This window comes from Fulmarus glacialis, unplaced genomic scaffold, assembly GCF_000690835.1.
Source record: "Fulmarus glacialis isolate BGI_N327 unplaced genomic scaffold, ASM69083v1 scaffold19718, whole genome shotgun sequence".
In the NCBI taxonomy this organism is placed as follows: Eukaryota; Metazoa; Chordata; class Aves; order Procellariiformes; family Procellariidae; genus Fulmarus; species Fulmarus glacialis.
Window position 1 is genome coordinate 68877 of NW_009227941.1, and position 23824 is coordinate 92700.

The 23824-nt window shown below is 40.5% G+C and overlaps 1 protein-coding gene across 1 annotated transcript in view; it reads left to right on the top strand.

Annotated features, from left to right (window-relative positions):
• The window catches only part of KDM4B (lysine (K)-specific demethylase 4B), a 78565-nt gene extending 56561 nt beyond the window's left edge, over window positions 1–22004 (top strand). Inside the window, exons 12-22 of the mRNA XM_009583327.1 lie at window positions 883–1003; window positions 4292–4470; window positions 5605–5827; window positions 8514–8590; window positions 8781–8836; window positions 9317–9425; window positions 15097–15282; window positions 15432–15596; window positions 16376–16495; window positions 19348–19440; window positions 21330–22004. Coding sequence (XP_009581622.1) covers window positions 883–1003; window positions 4292–4470; window positions 5605–5827; window positions 8514–8590; window positions 8781–8836; window positions 9317–9425; window positions 15097–15282; window positions 15432–15596; window positions 16376–16495; window positions 19348–19440; window positions 21330–21515 — 1515 coding nt within the window. The 3' untranslated portion in view covers window positions 21516–22004. The remainder of the gene's footprint in view (window positions 1–882; window positions 1004–4291; window positions 4471–5604; window positions 5828–8513; window positions 8591–8780; window positions 8837–9316; window positions 9426–15096; window positions 15283–15431; window positions 15597–16375; window positions 16496–19347; window positions 19441–21329) is intronic.
• Window positions 22005–23824: the final 1820 nt, after the last annotated feature.

Here is a 23824-nt window from a genome sequence, read left to right on the forward strand (position 1 = left end):
AAGTCAGAGCAATATTACGTAGCTCTGTTTTCCTGCATAACGCAGGAAAGAGCCAAGGGAATGGAAAAGCGCTTTTCGAAGTTGTGGGGATAGGGGGGAAACGTGCATTGGCATACTGACGTGGCACAATTAGCATACCTTCATGTAAATTTTTCTAAGATAATGGCTGCAGACTAGAGAGGAAAAAAACGCTATGCTATGCTATGCTATGCTGGGCTGCTGTAAGTACCTTCATCTCTGCTCACTCCTGTGTAACATGGAATGTACTTGGATTTCATTCTTAATGCTGTAGCAGTGCTGCTTGTCTTCAGGTTTGTGAACCAAAGCACGCGGTACTGTCGATTTCTGGTGCAAAGTAACTCACCTGTAATGCCTTCAGTGCCCATCACCAAAAAGGACTGTGAGCCCCTGTGGTTAGGATGCATGCAGTATTTACAATGTTGGGTGGTACACAGAGCAGTGGGTACAGTACAATATATATATACTTGTCATAAAATGCACTGTAATGTTCTAGTAAAATGTTTCTGGTCTTACATGCTCCATACATAATGTTCGTGCTAGAGTTCCTAGCTGTTTATGTGATTGACCAGACTTTTCATAAGCTATTGGAATTGGCAGACTTGAAGCTGTTCTGAGGCTGTTCTGATTTTAAGAAAACGCTATAGTTTACCTTTACCCGATGTCTTAAGAGAGCATTGGCTTTATCTGCTGCAGTAGTTGGCTTGGGAGGCTTAATTGATTGCAGCGAAAAGGCAGTGAAAAGTTTGCTGTGTAAATTCAAGAACACTTTATGACAGGGATTCTGCCTCTGTTGTCCTGTAATCTCCTTTGCTTACCTATATATTTTGGGATTCCCATCTAGCTTGTTCTGATTTGTTACAGACTGCTTCTGCTTTTTCAAAAATGAAGATGGAGATAAAAAAGAGTCGTCGTCATCCACTGGGCAAACCACCAACCCGCTCCCCATTGTCAGTGGTTAAACAGGAGACCTCGAGTGACGAGGGTGAGTGCCCTACCGTTAAGAATGCTTGTATGTCTTGTCTGATCTGAAAAATTGCTGAAGCCGTTAATGTAACTGGATGGCCTCAAACTTTCTGTGTTACACTTAACTGATAGAAAATGCAGCATGTTCCCATTTTGATAACCCAGCTGGAAACAAAATTGATCTGTGGGAGGTGTCCCTTCCCACGTCCCACCCTTTTTTTCTGTCAAGAAAAATATTTTGCTGGCTGCAGAATGAGGCAGCGTTTGGGCAAAGGGGAAAAAATAGTTCACAGAAAATAACATCTTAAAGTGAAAGCTCCTTCTTAGATATAGCATTAAAATGAGATCTGTTCACCTCGGAGGGTGGTGCAGGTTAGGTCTGCTGTTACGTGTATGGGGAAAGTTAATTCTAACTTTTTGATTGGCTTTTTAATTCATGTGAATGTTGGGGTCCAACTTCTTTTGGCAGAGCCAGGAATGAGAATTAGGAAGTCTCTCTGTGCTTAGCTGTACATTACTGATCTTTCTTTTCCCACATTCCAGTCACTGTGAATGCCATAACAGTCTGGACAAAAAAAAAAACAAACCAGCAGACTCTTACCTCTCAATTCTGTTGTGTGGTGTAATTTACACTTCTGGGTCTTGCCCACATTATAAAGTACTCAGAAAAGTCCACAGTAAGACGCTTTTGCATGCTGAGACAGGTACGTGAAGGTGTAGTTGGCAGTCCCTGCTTTCAAGGTACTTACAACTTTATATTCAAAAGGACATCATCTTTCCTGTTCACTTTCCTTCAGAGAATATATCCACTGATTTTAGAGAAACTTTGTGTAGGAAGGGGATATTTTGTACATACATAGCTCCATTTCCTTACCAAGGATGATGTGTTTGATATCTTGCATATGTGTAATGTGGAGTGAAGCGTTGAAAGGCAGTTGAGACTAGTTATCTTGTTTTGGTGTGAGACCGTCCAGCAAACTTTGTGCTGAAGGATCCTCATTAGCCAGATTCTTTTCACTGTCTTGACTCTTTATGTGGTGTATGGGGACTTTGCTGGCTGACTCAGGAGCAACTTTCTGTGAAAGCTGGCATTACTTGGGGACTGATTTACAGCACTGTTGGGCAAAATCTGATCAAACAGATTCTTCTCTTCCCTGCCAGGGAGTAGAAGCAGCTCTCTGCACTCCCTGCTTTTTCAGGACTAATGTGTAAGGATGATCTGGAGGCTGCAGTGAGGAAGAGTGAGCATGTAAATTAAAAGAATGCATATGCTACACTAAGATTCAGTTGAGACAAATTGTTAGCCTTTTCTACTTGCGTATAACTTGCTTGAAACGTAGGAGCTATCCTGAATGCTGTCTCACCTAGAATCTGTCCTGGGATGAGTGAAGGTGATGATAACATGCAACAGTCATTTCCTTTTTTCTCTCAGTCTGTCACTCTGGATTATGATGCTGGTTTCATTGATTTCACTGGTATCATAAATCCTTGCCTGTCTCCTGATGTGCTTTGACTAAAATTTGGAGAAATGTGGTTTTTGGCTCGTGTTAAAATGTCATTAAAGGTGCTTGATTTCTTCAAAAGATGAGTGGTGAGCTCGGTTTTGAAAGTTAAGACATCTTGAAAGTATCAATCTGAATACCCGAAGTCACTGGCCTTTTAAAATTGTGTCTGTGCCTTACACAAGGTGTGGACACGTGAGCATGTTTAGCTGACGTTTAAGACTGTAGAACACATCCTTGTAAATCTGTTTTGTGATGAGGGCCAGCGCTGAACTGGCAGTCAGCAGAAGCAGTCAGCTCCTGATGCATGCTGAACTGGCAGTCAGGTCCTGGCATGAGCAGTATCTTCCTTTAGGAAGGAAACCTTAGGCAAAGCTGTTCCTGTTTGTCTTCCTTTCCAGCAGAATCCTATGCAGTGTTGTGGAAAAGGCGATGGTATTAGCAATTGTTGTTAGCCTATAGATACCAGTTTTAGTCCAAGATGAAAATAAAAATATGAGAAAGCAAAGACACTTTTTAGGAAGTAACCCTCATTTGAAGCATGTCAGGAGATACACAGACAGCGTTCGTCATCTCAAAAAAGGATTGATTAATTAGACACAGCAAAATTTACCACATTGTCTGGCAAATATATATCAGATTAGTTGGGGGGAACACTTAAAATCTGAGATATAAACTGAGCCGTTAGTGTTTTACTACAAGTTCCTTTTATCCTTTCTGGTAACCTAAAAGCCTAAAAAATTTTAAAAGGGGGGTAGAAATAGGGAGGAGGCTTAGACTTGTTGAGAGCAGAACATTAACTGCGTATTTCCATTAATTAACAGTGAAGCAGTGAGCAATTTGGTTTAATGTGCTGAGCTCTGGGGATAATGTTCCACCAAGATGTTTTTGAGTTCCCCTGGCCAAAGCTGTTCTTTTGGGAACTTTGTAGATTGACAATGCGTCAAATGAGTGATTTACACTTAGTCTTGTGTGGAAAATTTCTTTAACACTTACAGTGACTCAAAATTCCTTAATAAGGAATGGTCAGAAACTTGGACCCCCAAACTGTCACAAATGGATTTTGCAGTGGTTTAATCATAGAATGCCAAGGGCCTTTTAAAGGTTTTGTAAAAACAAAGAATTAGCGAACTAGTTAGCACGAGCAGTACCAGAGCTCTGGTAGAAGACAAGGTGGTGGTGAAGCAAATTGAAGGCTTAGTGGAGTGCGCTTGATGGAAGTAGCTGTGAAGCAGCTGCAGAAAAGTAAAATGAAAACTTGAACCCAGGATATCTCATGGCCAAGATTTCTGTTTGCAGAAACAGGTGCGGGATGCACTTTGGGAAGGTTGAAACAGACTTGCTGCTGACCGGTGGGAATTGGAAGCTGGCCTAACCAAACCAGCACGAACTGCAAGCGCGTCTTCCAGAGAACGCAGCTCCCAGTTGGAGAAAGGAAAGGGGGATTTGCTTTGCACCTGCATCATGCATTTTGAACTTGACTTCATTAAAAAGATGTTGTAGGTTTTCACAGCTAGAAAGTGGAGGGAGTTATGAAGGCAGTAAATCTAGATTCTCCTCCTTCTTCCTCATGGCCAGTTCCATTAGGTCATTGGTGTCTCTGTCTTGTCTATCCTACCCATGAAGTGGAGATTATATCCATTTAAGGAAGTATTTGACGCATACACATATGAGGAACCATGGATGAGTTGAATATTCTTATTTACTGAACTTCTTGTGTTGTTGAAACATTAGCTGTTGAACCCTACCTTGCTGCATTTTGCCTCTACTGACTGTCCATTGTTTTGGGACTTCTTTCTTTCTAGAAACATTTCCATTTTCTGGGGAGGAAGATATGAGTGACCCAGAGGCTTTGAAATCTTTACTTTCCCTCCAGTGGAAGAATAAAGCACATAATTTCCCAGCTGAAAGAAAATTCAATGCAGCTGCTGCCCTGAGTGAGCCATACTGTGCTGTCTGTACCCTCTTCTACCCGTATAAGCAGGTAATTCCTGATACTGCTCAGATGGACGTGTCAGTGGTGGCTACTGTGTAAGTTATGATGCAGATCTTTATTATAAAGGAAGAAGAGCCGTACAAATTTGCACACCAAAGTAGTGCAGAGGCAGTGGATGGAGCCTTTTTTGGTATCTTTCCTGGCTTCTCTGGCTTTCTCAGCTTTCATTTTTTAAATCACACATGAAGAGCTTTGCACTGCAAACACTATTTCATGCAAAGAATCAGTGCTATATTGGGCATATGATCGTTTTTGTTTAAATACGGGCCCGGACTTCTGAATATATGCAAACAAGCAGCAAAATAAAAATTTACTGAGTAAGCACATACATAATTTTTTGGAAACTACCAATATGCTTTGGCATACGTTATGAGCAGAAAGGCAAAAATTCATCAGATGAATCAGTTATTTGCCCAGTTGTGCATTGATTTGTTCTTGCATGCTTATAGAGCCAAATCTGGCTTTGTGTGTCCACTAGGAATAAGTGCCTTAGATGCATATATGTGTGTTGGAAGCTTTTTCTGAGAAAAGCAGAACCCACCTCCCCCTTCAATAAAATCTCTTGATTGATTATACAGATTGAAAATAAAATATCTGTTCTGATTGCTGGATGATGTTGTATAGTGGTTGTAAGGAAAACTGGGTACAGCTGGACTGTTTTAATCCGTTTTTAACTCTGGTCTGCTACCAGAAACCTTGAAATGTCCTTCTGGAGAAATTCTTGCAGAAAGAGTAGGGAAGGATGCCAGAAGGATGGCAGAGGGGGAGGGGAGGTCTTGCTTTTATTAATATTTTCCTTTTTTTTTTTCCCTTGGTGTTTTCAGCAGCAATTTAGGAATTTAGATTTTTACAGAAGAAAAACAGGGAGAACTTCTCATTATTCTAATGCTTCTTTGAGCTTTCAGAATAAATTACAGATCCCAGTACAGGCCTAAGGAAGAGAGAGAAGAGCAAAAGGCAGGGGTGGGGGTATGCATGAGAAGACAGGATTTAAAGTTCATTATTTGTGCTGCATGGCGTCAGGTGTTGGATGACTTATTTTGCAAGGGGAGTGCTCTGACTTTAAGGTAAAATTGTGACCAGGGAAGAGGTGATTCCATATGATAATATTTTCTCTTTAAGTCCTTACAGATGGATAAAGAAGCTGTCCCAGTCTCTGTAGGGGAGACCACCTCTTTCGTCCACCTTTCTAAGTGCGGACAAAAGACCAAGCCTCTGATCCCGGAGATGTGCTTTACCTCAAGTGGAGAAAACACAGAGCCCCTTCCTTCAAATTCATACATTGGAGAAGATGGAACCAGTCCCTTGATATCCTGTGCCAAATGCTGCCTGCAGGTTCATGCTAGTGAGTGTTTCTTTTTTCACCAAAGCGTTTTGGGTATTGAGAAACTCACAAGTTTCTTTGTATGTTGCCTATATTTGAATTCCTTCTGGGCATGCTTGCTGTGCCTGTCACTCCCACTTTTTCCTTTTCTGGTACTAGTATGTGTATATGTTGGAGTCCATCTTGGCAGTCACTGGTCTTAAAAATACACACAAATATTCTTTTTACTGTTTGTTTTGCTGGCTGATTCTTCTCTGTCTCACAGAAAAGATTCTTTCTTTTGTTATCTTTCATTTTTTTAATAAAGCAGAAATCACAAAGCTGATCGCTCTCTTTTCGCTTGCTCAAATATTGGTCTGCTGGGTAAGATTGTATTGTTCTTCTGTGCATCAGAGATTATGGAGTAGTTTCTGAGATGTATTTTATTGGTGTCTGTGTTACTGTTTGTAGGAATGGCACTTGATTAAAAAAAGGAACATATGTCTGTTTGTTTCCCTGATAGTTACGTCTTAAAAGAAGATCTGATTAATCCTGGTAGAGTGTACCTTCACTGTAGATTGTACGACATCTAGTTAACATTTGCACTCGTAGTAGGAGATGTGACGAATTACTGTTCAGTCATTTGATCTTGACAGATGGGAAAACTTATTTGACCTGCATCAGCTGGAATTACTTTTGTTGGTCCAATTTTACAGTCCGCAGGTCACCGTGCAGCTCAGCATGACTGTCTCTGGTGGAGAACTAGAATGCAACTTTTGTTTCTGTACTGCATCCATGATTATGGTCACTTCTAGCTAGTAAGAGCAGAGTTGCAAAGTGAGTGTGAGGATAAAGACTGCTTTCTTACTTCACAAATTGCGGTCTCTGTAGCGATCAGAACAGAGATGCTACATCTTGTACATCCATATGTCTTCAATAGACTAGTCTATTAAAATGGTTTCAGTGGCCAAATTCTATTTAGGGACAGGGATGTGGGCAAAGTGATGTTAATCTGCGGTCTCAGACAGGGTGTAGAGAAATTCAGCTTTCTATTTTGGCTGTGCTCTACCCTTGAGGATAGGACAGAAGTTAAATCTAGTCTGATGTGGTCTCCAGTGTCTTCTTGTTTCCTTGTCACTGTTGGTACTTCTAGACTGTGATATCCCTTTGACTCTGCTGCAGAGAATCCATTTGCTTTTATTATAGGATTGCAGTGTTGAGGTGTATTTTTGTTAATCTGGCAGCATGCTGTAAAACCAGTTGGCAGTCTACTTGTTATGGAGAAGTGCCCTCACCCAACTGTGCCAGGTTATGACAACAGCAAGGACGTACAGAGAAGAAAGCTTTTGCGCATATTTCTGGGCTTTTAAGGTGTTGACAAAATCCATAAAAAGAGCACACTTTTCTTGTTCCATTAGGATCATTGTTACAGGCTGATGTGGTGTTCAGTAAGCGTGACTATTTCTCCCCTCAGATCCCATAGTCCAGCTACCTGTGGTCCTGAAGCAAGAAATCAATGCTGAACTTTCAGCCTGTTCTATACCGTTTTGAGCTCCAGCAGTATTTCAGTTAAGGGTGTCTGTTTCTCTTTCAGCTCAGTTTCCAGATCAATTTTTTAGACTCAACGCCCCTGCTCATTTTCTAGGACTGGGTTATATCTGCTTTCTTGATTTGCCATATGATGAAAAGAGACTTCAGATGTGGAAGACAGCTGTGGATCTATATTATTGACTTTTTTTGACATAATGTTTATCTAGTTAAGTGGATGATTTTTATAAATCAGGTTATTGTGGCAATCTTGGTGCTTTCTGAATAACTTCTTTTAAGTTTAATTCAGTAGTTGGAGACTCTCCAGCTGAAATTTTATGTTCAGTTTTGTTAGGATAGGTAAAAGGTCATGGGATGAACTTTGTGTTAGCTAGGATGCTGGCTAGCAATTTGTGATATGTTTAATTTTCTGCTACAGGCTTTCTTTGCAAGCTTGCGGGAATCATGTAGATCCAATTTTTCAAAAGTATTTGTATGTCTTGTCCTCATTGTCTTCGGTGACAAATCTCAGTGCCTTTTACAGAATTTTAAGAGCTTTTTTGGTGTTATTTCCCTGTCTTTATAATGAGTATAATACCACTTTCCTATTTTGGTGCTGCAGAAAAGTATGTAGGAGGATTTGGTGCTTGCATATTACAGTCATTGATGCTCTGTAAAGTCAGATGTTTCTAACACTTCATATAACCAGAAATTAGTGTTAGTTTAAATACTGTTAAATATGTGAAATGCATGTATTTAATTTCCTTGCAGTATTAGTGGTTTTACCCTTCCTCATCACTTAGCAAAGGTGACTGCTTCAATCATGCTAAAATTCAGTGGTCTTAACTGTTTTGATGTGTGAGTGCATTCCAGCAGTAGTAGCATCACTTCTGAGCCCTGTTCGTGCCTGAAGGATCAAAGTACTCCTATTGTAGTCCTTACAAAAGAGAAAAAACAATGTTGAAGGTTACCTGTGTGTGGTTTTTTTTGTTTGTTCATTTTTAGACCTGCTGGTCCCAAATTCTGCCCCCCTTCCCAGGGATGACTTTCTTTACAACTTTTGTCTGAGCCTAGACCATTGAATGTAGTTACTCAGACGCGACACCTGGTTTCAAAGATGCTTCTCAATTGAAAAGTCAACAAGTCAATACTTAGAGATATGTTAGCAAAATTCTGAAGGGTATAACTTTGTTTCTTTCAGGCTGTTACGGAATACGTCCAGACTTGGTGAATGAAAGTTGGTCTTGCTCACGGTGCTCAGCGAATGCATGGGCAGCGGTAAGCATCTACTCTTCTGGAGGCAAAAGAAAACTTACTGTGGGAATTAATTAGATGCTTCAACAGAGATGGGTGGTGGAAGGGTACGGTTTGCCTCTGCATCCCAGATGTGGTGTAGTCATTTTTTGGGAAAGGTAGGCAGTCTAGCAGAGCTTTTTGGTCCAGTTCTGAGGGAGTTTTGTTCCTGCAGGAATGTTGTCTGTGTAACCTCAGGGGAGGAGCTCTTCAGATGACCACTGATGGGCGGTAAGTGATGCTTTTTAATATTTTTTCCTTCCATACTGCATGTAATCTTTTAGTGTTGTGAATTTGGTCTCGATGCTCAGTGTAGCAGCTATTTTTGGCATTATGGAGGCAACTGCTACTCGCTGACTTGGCAGGATGAGCTTGAGTAACTCTGCTGTCTTACACTCTGCACCAGGCTTCTCAATAGCAGAGGTATCGTGGCTCTGAACAGTTGTTGAATTTGGTTATTTCTCAGAGAAAAGTCTTTTCAGAGAATGTTTAGTATCATGCGATATCAGATGCGGAAGAAGGTTGATCCCTGTTGTTCCAGAGACATTTACCTTGTGCAACTGTGATTAACAATCACGTAATGTTGCCAAGGCTGCCAACCGCCATAAATATGCCTTGATACTGAGGGAGTCAGAGAAATGTTAACTGCCCTCTTGAGTATTTAATTCAAATAATGGTAGACTCTGATTTGTCTCTTCGCTTTTTTTCCAGGTGGGTCCATATAATCTGTGCTATTGCTGTCCCTGAGGCCCGTTTTCTCAATGTAATAGAGCGTCATCCTGTGGATATCAGTGCTATTCCAGAGCAGAGATGGAAACTGGTAAGTGTCTTTTACCTGCAGAGAGTGTTTGTGAACAAGAGCCAAAAAAAAAGAAACAGAAAAAGGCTTTAACTAGACAGAAAAATATTGTGTGGGATCATAAAGTAGCTGATGTTCTTGCTCTTATTTCCAACAAATGCACCAGGAAGCTGTATCATTTGGATGTCTTCTGAGGTACTGTCTCAGTGCTTTGACACACAAACAAGTTGTGATTTCCAGATCTGCCTTTACTCTCTAGGAGTGTGCTCTTACCCTGGGCAGAGCCTAGGACGCTTACCCACCTGGCAGTCAGGTCTAAATTACCTGAATGCTTCGTTTATGAAAGTACTGCATAGCAGGAGTGTGAAGGGACGTGGTAACTAAAAAGAAGCTGACATATTGCTGACTTGTTCATCTGTAATTTGATTCATCTTTCTTTACAATATTTCTCTTTTTCTATCAAGAAATCTCTTGTAAAAATTAATAAACATTTCTTTGTGACCATGACTGCAAGGCAAGACTCTGCAAAGCTTTTAATAAAAGTCCAGCTACAACTTGTTATTTAGTTGCGTAGCCTCATCTGAGGGATTAGTAATGGATGATTCATTAGCTCAGAGCAATTAATCTTAATGTTAATTAATGCCCCGTCACTACAGTATGTTATTGCAAAATAAAATTGTGCTTTTGCTGCTTTTTTCGTACAGAAGTCAGCTGGGCGACAGTCGGGAGTGCGGTACAGGGGAAGGTGATGTAGCAGTGATACATTGGTTAGCAGTGATGTATTTGTTAACTGCGCAGCTATTTAGTGCAGGCAGCCCAGCCAGGGCCTGGATGAGAGATGAGGACGAATATCTGACTGCTTCCAGAGTTATTTCTTTGTTGTGCAAATGGGTTTTGTACACAAATGTGAATGTAAAAAGCATTCATTATTCAGGTGGAGTGATGGAGCAGTGTGATATGAGAGTGATAAATCTTGCAGCAGTGGTTCTTTATGGATCATCTGACATTTCCAGCATGCATCCTTTTCATTACCGGCACTTGTAATGATGAACTAAAAATCCTTTTACACAAGACTCACTTTTATTGCTTAATGGAGCCTCACAAGGAAACATGACTTAATTCTTTAACTCTTCTGTGGCTACCTTACAATCCTATAGAGCCAGGGCAGTATTAATGTACGTAAAACTCTGTTGCTTCATTCTGCTCCAAAGCATTGGTTATGCCATCCAAAGCCTCTGCACAGACCTACTACACATTTTTCTGTTTTGTTCCTGAATTAAAGCTTGATAGTTTTGTTCATTTCTTCAGCGTTGTATTCCATTCACACCTCCTGTTTTCTTCATGTCTCAGGAAAGGTAGAGAATTTTTATATGAAGCACCTGGACTTACGAAGTCTAATGATGTGATTTACAGGCACCTATTCCTTATGTTGAAGTTAGCAAGAGCCTGGCTTGTAGCTCAATTCTTGTCAAAGCCTGGCTTTAAGCACTTCACTTGGAAAGTGTTAGCATGGATGGCACGGCACACTGCTTCATCATAATCAGAGTAACTTTTCTAGAGGTGTAATGCTGTTTTATTTCTGCCAGGATCTGTCATGACTCTGCCAGCAGGGCATGTTGGCTAGTCCAGGCAGCTTTGGACACACGTTCAGGTCTTGGTCTTGAGTTTCTGTCAGCATGCCAGTGTGATCGCTCTGTAAGATGTCTGGTGCCCCTATACAGCTAGCGCAACTGTTAGGATGTAAGAAGTAGACTTTCAGCCTAATTACTCTGTGTTCAAAAATGTCATCAGGTGAGTATTGTTGTGTTTAGACTGATTATAAAAATCTTTCTGTTCTGTTGGTCTATACTTGTGAATGCCTTTGTAGTATGTATGCACGCACCATCGATGTCTGCTGAAAACAGTTGGTATTGTCACCACATACATTGTGGCTTTATGAGTGTTGTTTGCTAGAGGAAAGAAAGCAAATAAATTATCTTGAGCTAAAATTGAAATGGGTTTCAGCGTTATGAACTAGGTAAAGATTAAAAAAAATTAATTTGGATGGCAGAATGTGAAGGCAGTGGTGCTTGTAGCAGCAGCATTGGTATAGTGTGTGAAGAAGTAAAAAGGAAATTTAAATTGGACAAGATTGTGTGGAGAAACACACTCATGAGCCATCGTGGAGAGTTTTAGGATTCTTTATAGGAATTTGGAGGTAATTCATGGAGCACCTGAGGAATCAGTGGAGGAGTTGGGGGGGTGTCTGTTTTTTGGAGGTGTGCAGCTCCATTTAGGAAGATAAACTCAAGGTGACTAAAAGGTGGTGGTGTTGGATCTGATGACTTTGGCAATGACAGAGTTGATGCAGTACTAGATAAAATTGGAAAGATGGCCTTTGTTGCTGAAAAAGATGGAAAAGGAGAAAAGGAATGATGTGAAGGTTGAGGACAGTTGAAGTGAATGGATGAAAGTAATGAAGGAAAGAGGGAGGTAGGGGTTATCTGTGATTTTTTTTTTTTTTTTTTTTTGTTTGTATTGTCTTAAGTTACTGTGAGAGGGCTGAGGTAACAAGCAGTTGCAGTGATCTGTTTGAAGTGTATCTCCTGTTCTTTGAGCATGCACCAGGCCTCCCCTTTCAAGCGTAGACTTCTCAGTCCATTTGTGGGTATTGCATCATTTTAAAGAATGCAGTTTGCGTGCTTCCTGACTAATGGTGTATTACGGGCCTGTGCGCGTAAATTATTTATGACGTGGAAATTTGGAATAATTAGCTGTCATTCCTCAGTGGAGTAAATGAATTGCAGTGTTCATCATGCAGGAGACAGCCCATTTCTTACTCTCGGCTATGACCTGGCTCTCCGGTGTGCATTTATTCTGAAGATTTTTCTCCTGTGCTTTAGACCTCTCTTCCTGCTACCTCCCCTCCCACAAAAAATGTCTTTAAATCTGCATGTGCTGCTTTACCACAGCACTTGGCACCAGTGCTTCTGACCATCCCATCTCCCACACTTCCATATCTTACACATTTTCACTCCTTCACCATCTTCTACATTTCCATCTCACTGTAGCTCACATTTTTCTTTATCCTTTGGTCATATTTGCTCTGAATATTCCATTGGTGTAGCTCTTCTGCCTGTCACAAGGAGTTTGTCTTGCCACTGGGGTGTCATTAGATGCATGCTAATCCTTCTGGCTTGGAAGAATCCTGTTTGCATCAATAAAGGCAGATTCCTGATACTGGAGGGTTAATGCTCCCTTGAGAGGCAGTATTGAGCACACTGTATATCAGCAGTTGTCCCTGCTGGCGGGAGAATTAGGTATTGACAGTTTAATAATGAGATCTCATTGCTATTGACTTGCTTTCAATGCCGTGTTCCTGCTGTGCACTTTGCTGTGGTGCTTATCTAGCTTTTGAACATGGTCTACAGAGCGATAAAGGCATAGCTTATTAAATACTAAAAAACACATTCTGGCAACACTAAGGCTCTGGCTTTGAATTTCCTGGCTTTTGTTAGTTTAAGTAAAAATGCCAAATTAATCTTTGGTGTAAACATACTGACTTCAGTTAATTCAGAGGAAGTGAATTTGACTTATTTCGTATACATGTGGGGCAGACCCCAGTCAGAGCAGGGTGATGTTGCACAGAAATAGGGAAGAATGCATCTCCCTTTCTTTTGCATGTTTTGCTTTCAAGGAAAAGAGAAATACTCTTTGGAGAAGGAATGGTCCTTTATTTGGCTTGGCAATGTGTTGTAGTAGCGCAGTGGGGCCCTGGCTCTTATATATGATAACACAAATAAAACATAACATTGAAATTTGGCAATTCTTATTTTGCATTTACTGGATAGTTTATAATATGATACTGCTCTTAATATTTTTGAGGGTATACTTTTAAGTCAGCTCAGACCTAGAAGCAGAGTGAATTTGTACTTCTGGGGATTGTATTGGCTTATTGTGTGATCTCGGGTAGCTTAACGTTACATTTCTAATCCCATGGGATGTAGCAGTTCATATAGATCTTAAAATTCGGGTCATGTGTTCTGTAATGTTGCATACTTTGAGCACTGCTTTAATGGGAGTGAGGTAAACAAGAGGCCATGAAGAGTGAAAGAGGGGAAGAAGGCTCTGTTTAATATCATGCTGCAGAGAGAAGAAGAATTTGTCATTCATAGTATCATAGTATGTTTATAGGACGTTATGTTCAGGTGATGGATTGGGAGGGAGGCAGGCGGTCAAACCTGGGGGGCAGTGGCTGGAGCAAACCAGTGTAATGTGCTTTGGAGTCGGTCATCTGAAATGGGCACTGAAATTACTGCTTTCCTCTGTTCCTCCTTATATGTGGAAATTATTTCTTTGTAATAAATAAATTACATAGCTGTATTGTCTGATTCATGGGCATATAATATCTCTCAGGATTTTATTTATATGAGCTGTTCATTCTAACAAGTAAAATGCATGTTCATCTCATGGGTGTGGTACTGATTTTTCCCTGATTTGCCTTGTCCAAGCCTCAGCTAAGGTGAAGAAGCTGCCATCGATCAGTGACAGATTTCCTAGACTTAAAATTTTAAAACCTAAGAATGGTGTTTCCAAATAGTTCCTTGGAAACATTATGCAAGTGTCCAACTTAAATTCCTTTAGATTGGGATTCCCAAAACCTGGTTTTCTGTATTTCTGAGGGGCTGGAGACAAGAATTTGGTGCTGTTCGGGAACGAGGAAATGTATCTCTCTTCCCACTGACACCTAATGCTTGCTGCCAAGTCTACAGTGCCATAAGGCTTATGATTTTTAGCTTTGAAAAAATTTAGATTTATTTTTAAAGTAGTCACACATCTTAAGTTAATTACCTGTCCCCCCTAAGTGCTGTCTGATTAGATTAGCCTAATAACTGGATCTGCTTTGCAGAAAATGAGTTTTAAAAGTACTGAAAGATTTCATACCTTTTTCCCCCTGTAATTCTGGTGTTTGGTACAATGTTTTTATTTCTTCTGTTCACAAAACAGAATTATCTACAATAGCTAATCTGACATGGATACCAATAAAATATTTACAGTTGGTATGTTTGTGTGTAAAATAAACACGCAATATTTTTGTTCCATTATATAAAATTATATTCTATTAGATCTAATAGGTATAATGTTCCATTGAATATAATAGAACAAATTATTACACAGTTATTCTGTGTTCTGTTCTTTCAAAAAATGAAAACATTATTTTCTAGCAGTGTATTTGTGAAGATCCAGCTGCTGTTTGAATTAACATAGGTACATTTCATATATCTAAGGAGGATGAGTATTGAGCTGGAGCAGTTTTCAATAACACTGTTGTGTGTTTGCCTATTATGCCCTCCCTTTCTCTCAGCCCTCCAGTGAACGTCGTCTCAAACTGGATTTAAGTCTGCTTCGCTGTCCAGCATGGTTCTGGAGGGCTGAATTACTGGTAGATGTCGTCATGTTCAAGGGAATGATAAGTTAGTATCTGCTGTAGTTTCTTGGCTTACGAGTGATTCTAGGCAGATGTGTGTAGGCAATTCTGGGAAGTGTTGGACTTGGCCTCTCAGCAGCAAACATCACCATTTTTGGCTGTGGCTTCTGGGCCCCAGACGCTAACGGTACAGACTTTTCCACCATGTCGGGTAACAGGGTGCCATACATTGTCTTAAAGCTGCTGTTGGCTGCCTGCGTAACGCGGACCTGTGTTTCTTTTCAGAAATGTGTGTACTGTCGGAAACGGATGAAGAAAGTGTCCGGTGCCTGCATCCAGTGCTCCTACGAGCACTGCTCCACATCCTTCCACGTGACCTGCGCACACGCCGCCGGCGTGCCCATGGAGCCGGATGACTGGCCCTATGTTGTGTCCATCACTTGCTTCAAACACAAAGCAGCTAACCAGAACGTATGTTTTTTGGTTTTGGTTTGGGTTGTTTGGTTTGGTTTGGGTTTTGGCGTTGGGTTTTTTTGTAGAGCAGTTTCTCTGCGCCTGTATTTTTGATGCAGCTTTTATGATTGCAAATTGCAAATTATTCCCTTTTCTCTATAACACAGATTCAGTTTCGAAGGGAGGTGACCCTTGGACAGACTGTGATCACAAAGAACCGGAATGGACTCTACTACAGATGTAAAGTGATTGGCATGACAACACAGACTTTCTACGAAGTAAACTTTGATGATGGCTCATACAGTGACAACGTTTACCCAGAAAGCATTATTGTAAGCAGCTCTCTGTGGAGACTATTACCGTTATAGATGAGTACAAAGTGTAATGCATGCATTCATCTTCTATGCGCTTTGGGGTGGAACAAAGAAGTAAAACTTAAACAATAAAACAAAAAAAGTAAAGCTGCTGCTTGCATAGAAAAACTCATACTGCTCTTCATTACTGTTCTTGTTTATGACGCTATCTCATTTCCTTTTTTCTGTTCCTTTACAAAGATGTGATTTTGCTATATGCAGATGACTTAACAGAAAGCAATGTTTGTTTTAAGTTGCATCCTATTTGTTTTGTGGTTGAATAATCTCTTATTTTTCAACTGACAAGTGTGATTCATGGGGGAAGCAAATTGTCTGTAAGCACTTCTGGTTCAAAATAGGGAATTCACTTAATAGAAGGAACGTCTAGAAGAGGCTGACTTGTCAGCTCATGCATTCTCTTCCTGATTGTGCCATTGATTCACCATGTGAAACAGAGCAGGTCACCCTGCTTGTTTTTGTTGATACAGGAGATCTGATGTTTTGGGATTTGCAATGAGAAATTCCCTAGAATGGAGAACTGTCACCAGAAGGAGGTGCAAGTGTTTATTTCTGTTCTCTCACTGGTTAATGGTTTTGTTTGAGATGACTGAAATTAATCACAAGTGCAGAAATTTTCTTATACTCAATTATAGTGTTGTCTAGCAACTTCCTTGAGCAGTGATTTTAAGACACCTCTTTACCTAGTTCTTGAGCTTTGTCTGTGTGGCTGGCTGACGTCTTTCATTCTATGTCTTCAGAGCAGAGACTGCATCCAGATGGGACCCCCTCCAGAGGGTGAGTTGGTTCAACTGCAGTGGACAGATGGAATCATCTATAAGGCCAAGTTCATTGCAGCCCAGATCAGTCAGATTTACCAGGTGAGTGTGGAAGAGTACCCATGTACTTCATGTCAGCATGTCTGATTGTTGCTCGAATTGTGTAACTCACTAGTGTTGAACATGCTCTGGGCATGAAGGGAGAATTTGCCTTCTGAAATGAATACTGCTGGTAGTTTAAAGAGAAATACAGTGTTAAAATAGGATCAGAGTAAAGGTTTTCTATGGCAGAGAGTGGATGTATGGATAGACCTATGTCTAGACTGTATCTGCTTTTAAAATACAAAAGAAATTTGCCCTTTTCCTTATAGCTCAGATCCAACTCAGGTCAAAAGTGACCTACTCGAACTACTCTCTGATGGCTCTCCTACGGCTGGAGCTGAGCTTGTTGTCTGTAGTTTCCCATGAGTCAATAGCTACATAAATACAACTTGATGCTTTGAGAGGAAGTAAGGGAAACGGTAGGTCAGGAGACTACTTCAAGGGGGGGAATAACCCTCTGGTCATGGGAGGGTACTTTGTGGAGCAGCAGCAGCATGTGGGAATAATGTCCTGCTGCTCTTGTGTGAGGAATTAGAAACCTTCAATCTCTAGTCTCATATACTCTCACCATCTCTGTTTTTAAGGTGAGAAAAACAGCAGCCAGGTTTTTTTTGTCTTTGAGTCTGTTCCACATATGGGATTTTTGTTTGTGGAAGGTTGTAATAGTCAGTAAGGGAAGATTTAACCTGGTACACAGTGTTAGTATTTCAGCACAGAGAAGGTTTTATAAAATGCAATACATCGATTTGATTAAATCCTTTTTAAATGGTAACAAGAAGTTGAAAATTATAGTGGTTTGGAAAGTATACTTTGTGCACATCCTTTTGAAAAATATATGCTGAAATTTGCAGATAATTGTTATTTTTAAGAGATTAATGCCTCTGAACAAAAGGCAAAGGAAGTCCCGTATCTTGTATTTATTTGAAACGGGGTTCTGGTTTCTGTCCTTTCTACCCAGTGTGTTTCATATCTGTGTGCGAAAAGCACAGTAATCCACCTTGTCAGTTAACAGTCTTTTTTGGTGTGTATAATGGATGTTAACTGCTTCAGAGAAGACGTGATCTGAGGTGACCCTGGTTATGAATAAGTACAATATATAGTTCCGTAAAGATCTATTGTTATGCATGCTTTCCAGTTTAATCACAGTATAGGAAATTGTCATTGATTTCTCAAAGTTACAATAATTTGAAATAATCTATTCCACTGATAGTGCCAGATGACAGAAAAATATGCATGAGGAGTCTGTGTTTTTCAAATCATGCAGTTACCTATAAGTAAAGCTCTTTACCATGGGGAAAATAGCCTGAATAGCTTTCCACATTGGTTCCCTATGTAGATACTTTTTCAGTGCTTATGGTGTATCTCTTTTATCTGTTTTGGAATAGGATTGTCTTTAAAAACACAGAAACAGTTTTGTTATGAAGTAAGTGTGTTCATAGGAAGAAAGCATGGATTAGCTTTTGCATTTTAAACTTGTCTTATTTTGCAGTAGCTTCCCAGTTCACATCTCTAAGTCTATATTTTGTGTGCTAGAATTAGATGTGTATGTTTTTAAAAAATATGAGCCCAAATGACTGTCTTGTAACTTGCTCTAATGTGTGTTCATAACAGGGGTTTAACCCCTATCAGTAACTTGGAACTTAAATAAACAAGGTTCAAGCACTCTGTGGCAGTTTAAGATGGCACTGCCCTCAATTGCAAATCCTGCCTTTCTACTAGAAGTTGAGCTCATGTAGTGGAAATGGCAGACAGCAATCTGCTTGTGCCGCGGCTGTTAAACTTCGTAATTTGTGTTCACTTCTGACTCTGTTATGGTAGTGGTGCTCTGTAAAACCAGAGAGTAAATGGGACCAGTAGCATCTTGAACCACCTCAGCAGGGCTCAGCAGAGCTCGTCTTTCAAAGCCTGTTCACCCATCTGCATAGTTATTCCAGCTGATGTTTGCGCTCAGTTGAGGGACCGCAGCAGGCATCGCTGAGCTTGCGTAACTGATGAGCTGCAAGACCTGGGCAGTGCAAGAGGAGGAGTTCAGGGCACAGATGCTTTCTTCCTTCTGAATTTGTCCAGTCTGAACCTGACGTCCCATATTAAGCTGTGGTGTGTGTCCTTCTGCATTATCCAGAAAAGCGTAATAAGTCTTGAGTAAAGGAAATGAGAATCTCTTTAAAAACTTTTAATAGTTTTAACATTTTTATATGCACGTTTCCATAAATAAACATTCCTGTAACATCTGATGCATAATTCATGATATAATCAGTGCTTAGCAAAAAAGGTTTGACGTGAGGAGTTGCTACTGGTTTTTGTACCTGGCTGACTATTTCTGCTTGTTAAAATACAAATGTATTGTAGTAGCTGGAGTTGTTTCTTTATGACATGTGAAAACGCTTTGTTTAAGATGAAAGAAATTCTTATTACCATATTGGCTGAATACAGGGCTGCCTTTTATTGTAAGTGAAAACTTTCTTTTTTTCAGGCTTTGAATCAAAAATCAGTGGAAATCTCTAGGGCTCTGTCTGGCAGGAGGGAGCAGAGGTGCTGGTCCAGCTGTAGTATAGACATTTTAGGATCCACAGGAGCACTGAGCGAAACCACTTGGGCCAGATAAGACAGGGGTGCCTGAGCAGCACTTTTGGGTTCAGCATTCTTAACACAGCTTAGGGATGCTCATTCTACAGCAATCCTAGAGACATGCAGTGCTAAGAACAGGGGATCATCCATGGGAGCTGGCCCCTGATGCTTCCTTGGTATTCCCATGAAGGGACCATATGTGGCATATGGTGGGAGTCTGGGAGTGGGCTGTTGAGGTACTGTAAATGTAGAGGCCAAGTTCTTATTTCATCTTCTGCCTACAGGTCGAGTTTGAAGATGGTTCCCAACTAATGGTAAAGCGTAGTGATATTTATACCTTGGAGGAAGAGCTTCCCAAGAGAGTGAAGTCTCGCCTGGTGGGTATCAAAGTAACAGAAACAGTAGAATGGCTGTGACTTGCAGTACTCATTCACATTTTCTTAGCATATTGTTTAGACATTAGGTGAAGGCAGCCTCCAGTTTCTGTGGCTGTAAAACCACTTGTCATTCACAAAACGCATAGAATAGAAGAAATCCTTGATGTGTAAATGCTTGAGAAGCATTTAAATGATCTTCCCTTTCACATGTTCGGATCTGATATTTGTTTTCTCTGGTAAAAGATTATGTTCATATCATTTTACACCATATGAATTTAGTTATATGGACTGCCATTCTGTCTGAATACTGCCTTTCATCAGAAGTGAGGTGAATTGGTCTACAGCTAAGTGGTTTCTGGAGAACTGATCAGCGACATGGGACCAAACCCCCGTTTCTCACCAAACAGATTTAGAATGTAGCTCTTACCTATAAAGCTGTAAATCTAAAAGATCGGGCTGTCTTTAACTGCACACAATGGAATTATTGAGCCTAGAAAATATGAGAGATTTCTTTGATAGCTTTTTTGGTTCCAGACTTGCTGGGTGTTTTCAAACCTGCTGCTTTAACCTTTAAAGCCATCTCATTTAAACAAATGATGAGACTCGTTTCTACGCAAGTGGAAAATATGCAGTTTTCTTCTTCATTCTAAATGTCTGTTGTGTCAGCCACTGCAGGACAGGGATGGATCCACAAAGTTAGCCTGTGATAAGGTTGTGGGCTTCTGTTTCTTTTACAAGACAAAAACCTTCCCTTAAGAATATATGAATTGCTGTGCCAAGTTAAACCAGGGATTCAGTGACCTTGTGAATCTGTGGCCACTAGCAGAAGTGCGAGATGCACATCGTCAAGGATGGCATGGTGACAGGCGAGTCTGTGGAAGAACTGATGACAATTTGGAGGAAACTTTTGTTTGCTCATGCATGAAATCTTCAAGGGTTTTACCCAAAAAACACTTGTAAAATGCTTTCTGAAACGTAGCTCTGGATGGCTTCTCCATCTTGTTTGAGGTTGTTTATCTCAATAAGACCTCATGGCATAAATTTTAGAGGTTAATAATAATTTACTTTGTTATTCTTGAAAGACTTTTGGTGGCAAAGAAGCACCCTAGAATTAATTTCTAGGATGTGCACAATATTCCAGTCTATTTAAGCTTGTCTAATAATTAAGACAACATATTAGAGCCCTGAAATACAGGATTTGGAAGGAAACATATTCTCTGCAGTGGAGACATCAGGCTTTATAACAGTTCCAGAGAAAGGAATGCAAGCTGGGAAGTGAATAGAAAGTTCAGGTCTGGTTGAAAGCTAAGGCTTTTCTCATGCACTTTCTGCTGCCAGAAGTGTTAGACTGTGGAAATGATGCTCACAATGCTTTAGTGTAGAACAGCAGAACAAAGTGGTAGAAGATAATAATTTCTGCCAAGAAATGCATCTCATTTGAGAGTGTAAGAGCAGGACGAACAGAAGCAATTGTTGGCACAGTGATCCCCAAATGCATTCTTTGGGTCTTTTTTTTTAAAGACATTAGGGAAACCCCAATTTCCTCTGTGCCTTCTACTAGGAATGAATACCCTGAAGAGGCAGAGGCGTATAGGAGTAAACGGAGAATTGACAAGGCAGGAGCCAAAGTGAAAGATATTCTGAAACAGAAGGAAGGCAACTCGAGGGTTTCTCTTTCCAGTTTGGTTTCAGAAGCCTAGAATTTTTAATTTCAGCTATGTATTTTGCATGTTTTGGAGTTCATTTTTTCTACAGCAATACTCTGAACCAAATTGTTCACTTGCTGTCCCTGCTGTCGTGTTACGCAGGCGTGCTCCATGGTTTGCACCCGTGACTCTCCCTGTTTTCCTCCTGTGCCTCTAATGATTGTACTTTCGTGTCTCCTGCAGTCCCTCAGCACTGGGGCCCCTCAGGAAGATGTATTTTCGGGAGATGAAGTGAGAGCAGCCAAGCGCCCCCGGGTGGGGAATTCAAGAAATCCCGAAGAATACGGACAAAACCCAGATTACTTGGCCTTTATGGAGAGCCTGTTGCAGACACAGTACCAGCCTGGAACTCAGAGCAACATGTTTTAACCAGGATTAATGAAAAATATTAAATTAACCCTTTTCAAGCCTGCGGAAAATTAACCAGGAAACTGTGGAATAGAAGACCATCCTTGTGCAATAGCCTGCTGTGAATTCCTTTCATCTACTCTTGGTTTGGACGGCAAGAAAATCCTGTCTGGCTGCACGCTACCTCTACTTTGCCAGGTGTTGCTGACCAATAGAGTAGGAGCTTGAAAAACCTTCAGACAGCATTTCAGACGGAGACTTTAGAAGAGTTTGTACTAATGGAGCTTTGTGACTGGCTCCTTTTTATGAGGCTTGGAAAGGGTTAAAATTTGACAAAATGACTTTTTAAAATATGTCAAACTCTTTTGTCTTTAAAGGTGCTATTACATTGACTACTGAAGCAGCCTTTGGAATTGTGTTTTCTGTACATAGACGTCACCTTTGTGAAGTTTTCTATAAATGAGCATTATTAAAAAAAAAAAGCAAACAAAAATAGGAAAACAAAAGTTTCCACAAAACATTTTTCTAGATTATGGCTTTAAAACAGAAAACAAACAAAATCCTCCCCCCTCACCCCCAAATGAAATGTGACTAATATTACAGCGGGGAGAGAGAGAGAGCAAGAGCAGATGTCCTGGAAAGTTCTGGGTTCTTTTTTGTAAAAAAACACTATCTTCTTTGTAAGCTGGGGAAGATGGGGAAAGAAATGTTTCGTAGCTGGGATGTTTCTTACCGTTAGTTCTCTTAGACGTGTGATAGATATGTGCATTTCTGCCACGTCACCAGGAAGGGACTTAGGGAAGAAATGACCAGGTTTTGGTCATTCTTGTCATCTTCCTTCCCCATCTTTGCCATCACAGTTGCTTTCTAGTTAAAAATCAGCATGGCTTTCAGTTACAATATGCCACTCAGTTTTGGCAAGCGTTCTGTTGCTGCTTCTTGTGTTAGTTCCTTTACGAGCCATCCCCCTTCCCCACTGCAGACTAGAGCATTGAGGGGTTGCTCTAGCTCTCTGGTAGGCATGTCTCCCATAGGAACCTTCTTCTTTTCTTTGGCTTTTTTTTTTTAAATTTTTTTTTTTTTTTAGTTGTGCTCCTTACAGTTGTGAGAATCATTCCATGACAGAAGCCTGGGAGGTGTTTGTATGATTTTCTTTTATCCTATTAAAGAAGAAATTCCCCAAACGTCTTTGATTGTTGTGACATCCTTTACTTAAGTAAAGACTGAGCCTTTGAGATACTCCTGGGGAACAGGAATGCAAACCCTTCATTTGATTGGACTCAGTTCACTGAGAATGGAACGAGCATTAAAGGCAAAAACAAATCCTAAAGTATTGAGTGAGCAGCTCCCACTTGAACACTTGAAAATCACCTCCGGTCGAAGAGCTGTTATGGAGCAGTGTTTTGTAAAAGAGCCTGATCCCAGCCCCTGCTGAAGTCACTGGAAAGTCTTCCACTCTCTTTGGAAGACCTCTGTCAATTCAGAGGGAAAGAAAAAGGCAGCCCTAGTACAGAGTTGGGAAGGGGACGTGGCTTCCACAACATCTGGGGGAAGGGGGGCGAGGGCGCATTGTACCACTCACCTCCATGCCTTGGCCTGGCAGAAGCCGCTGTGAGATAGCAGAGCTATCCAGAACGCTGCACAGCAATCTTTTCCACTTAATTCCCTGAAATTACTGGACAGAAAGAGACAATATTCTTTCTTTTTTTTTTTTTTTAAGCCCCTTTGCAAGGTGGTCATTGTTCTGTGGAGAGATTTTTAAGCAACGCTATAGCTGGATCTTTAAGGGAATAAGTGGGAAGGATTTGTGGGCTAGCAGATGGTAGATTAGCATTTTAAGAGACTTGATGGGTATTAAACTGTCCTCGTGAAAGAAAGGAGATAGTATAAAGCAATTTTTTTTTTTTTTTTTTTTAATTTTGATTTTTGTTCTCCCTTGAGAGAATTGGAGTTCTCTTTATTTCTTACTGCCTCTGCTACGGGTTATTTTCTCTGTGTGAGTGTCTGTGTGCGTGTGCACGCGTGCGTGTTTGTAAGACGTTTGAAACAGGGTTTTTTTATTTCTGAGTTTTTGACGTTTTCAGTAGATGTCTCCAAGAATAAAAACAAACTGAGACTAATAAAAGTTTTTAAAATTGGCAAGGTTCTTAACAGCCTCGGTTGTTACTCCTACCTAGCTGTCTCCTGTCGGTTAAGACATGATTTAGTAGAAAACTTGCTTGTATAAAAGAATAAGAATGTTGCCAGGCCACAAGAGAAATATTTAAAGCAATTGAAAGAGAATTTAAACAGCAGAGGATTTTTTTTGGAGGTGGGAGGGGAAGGGTGGG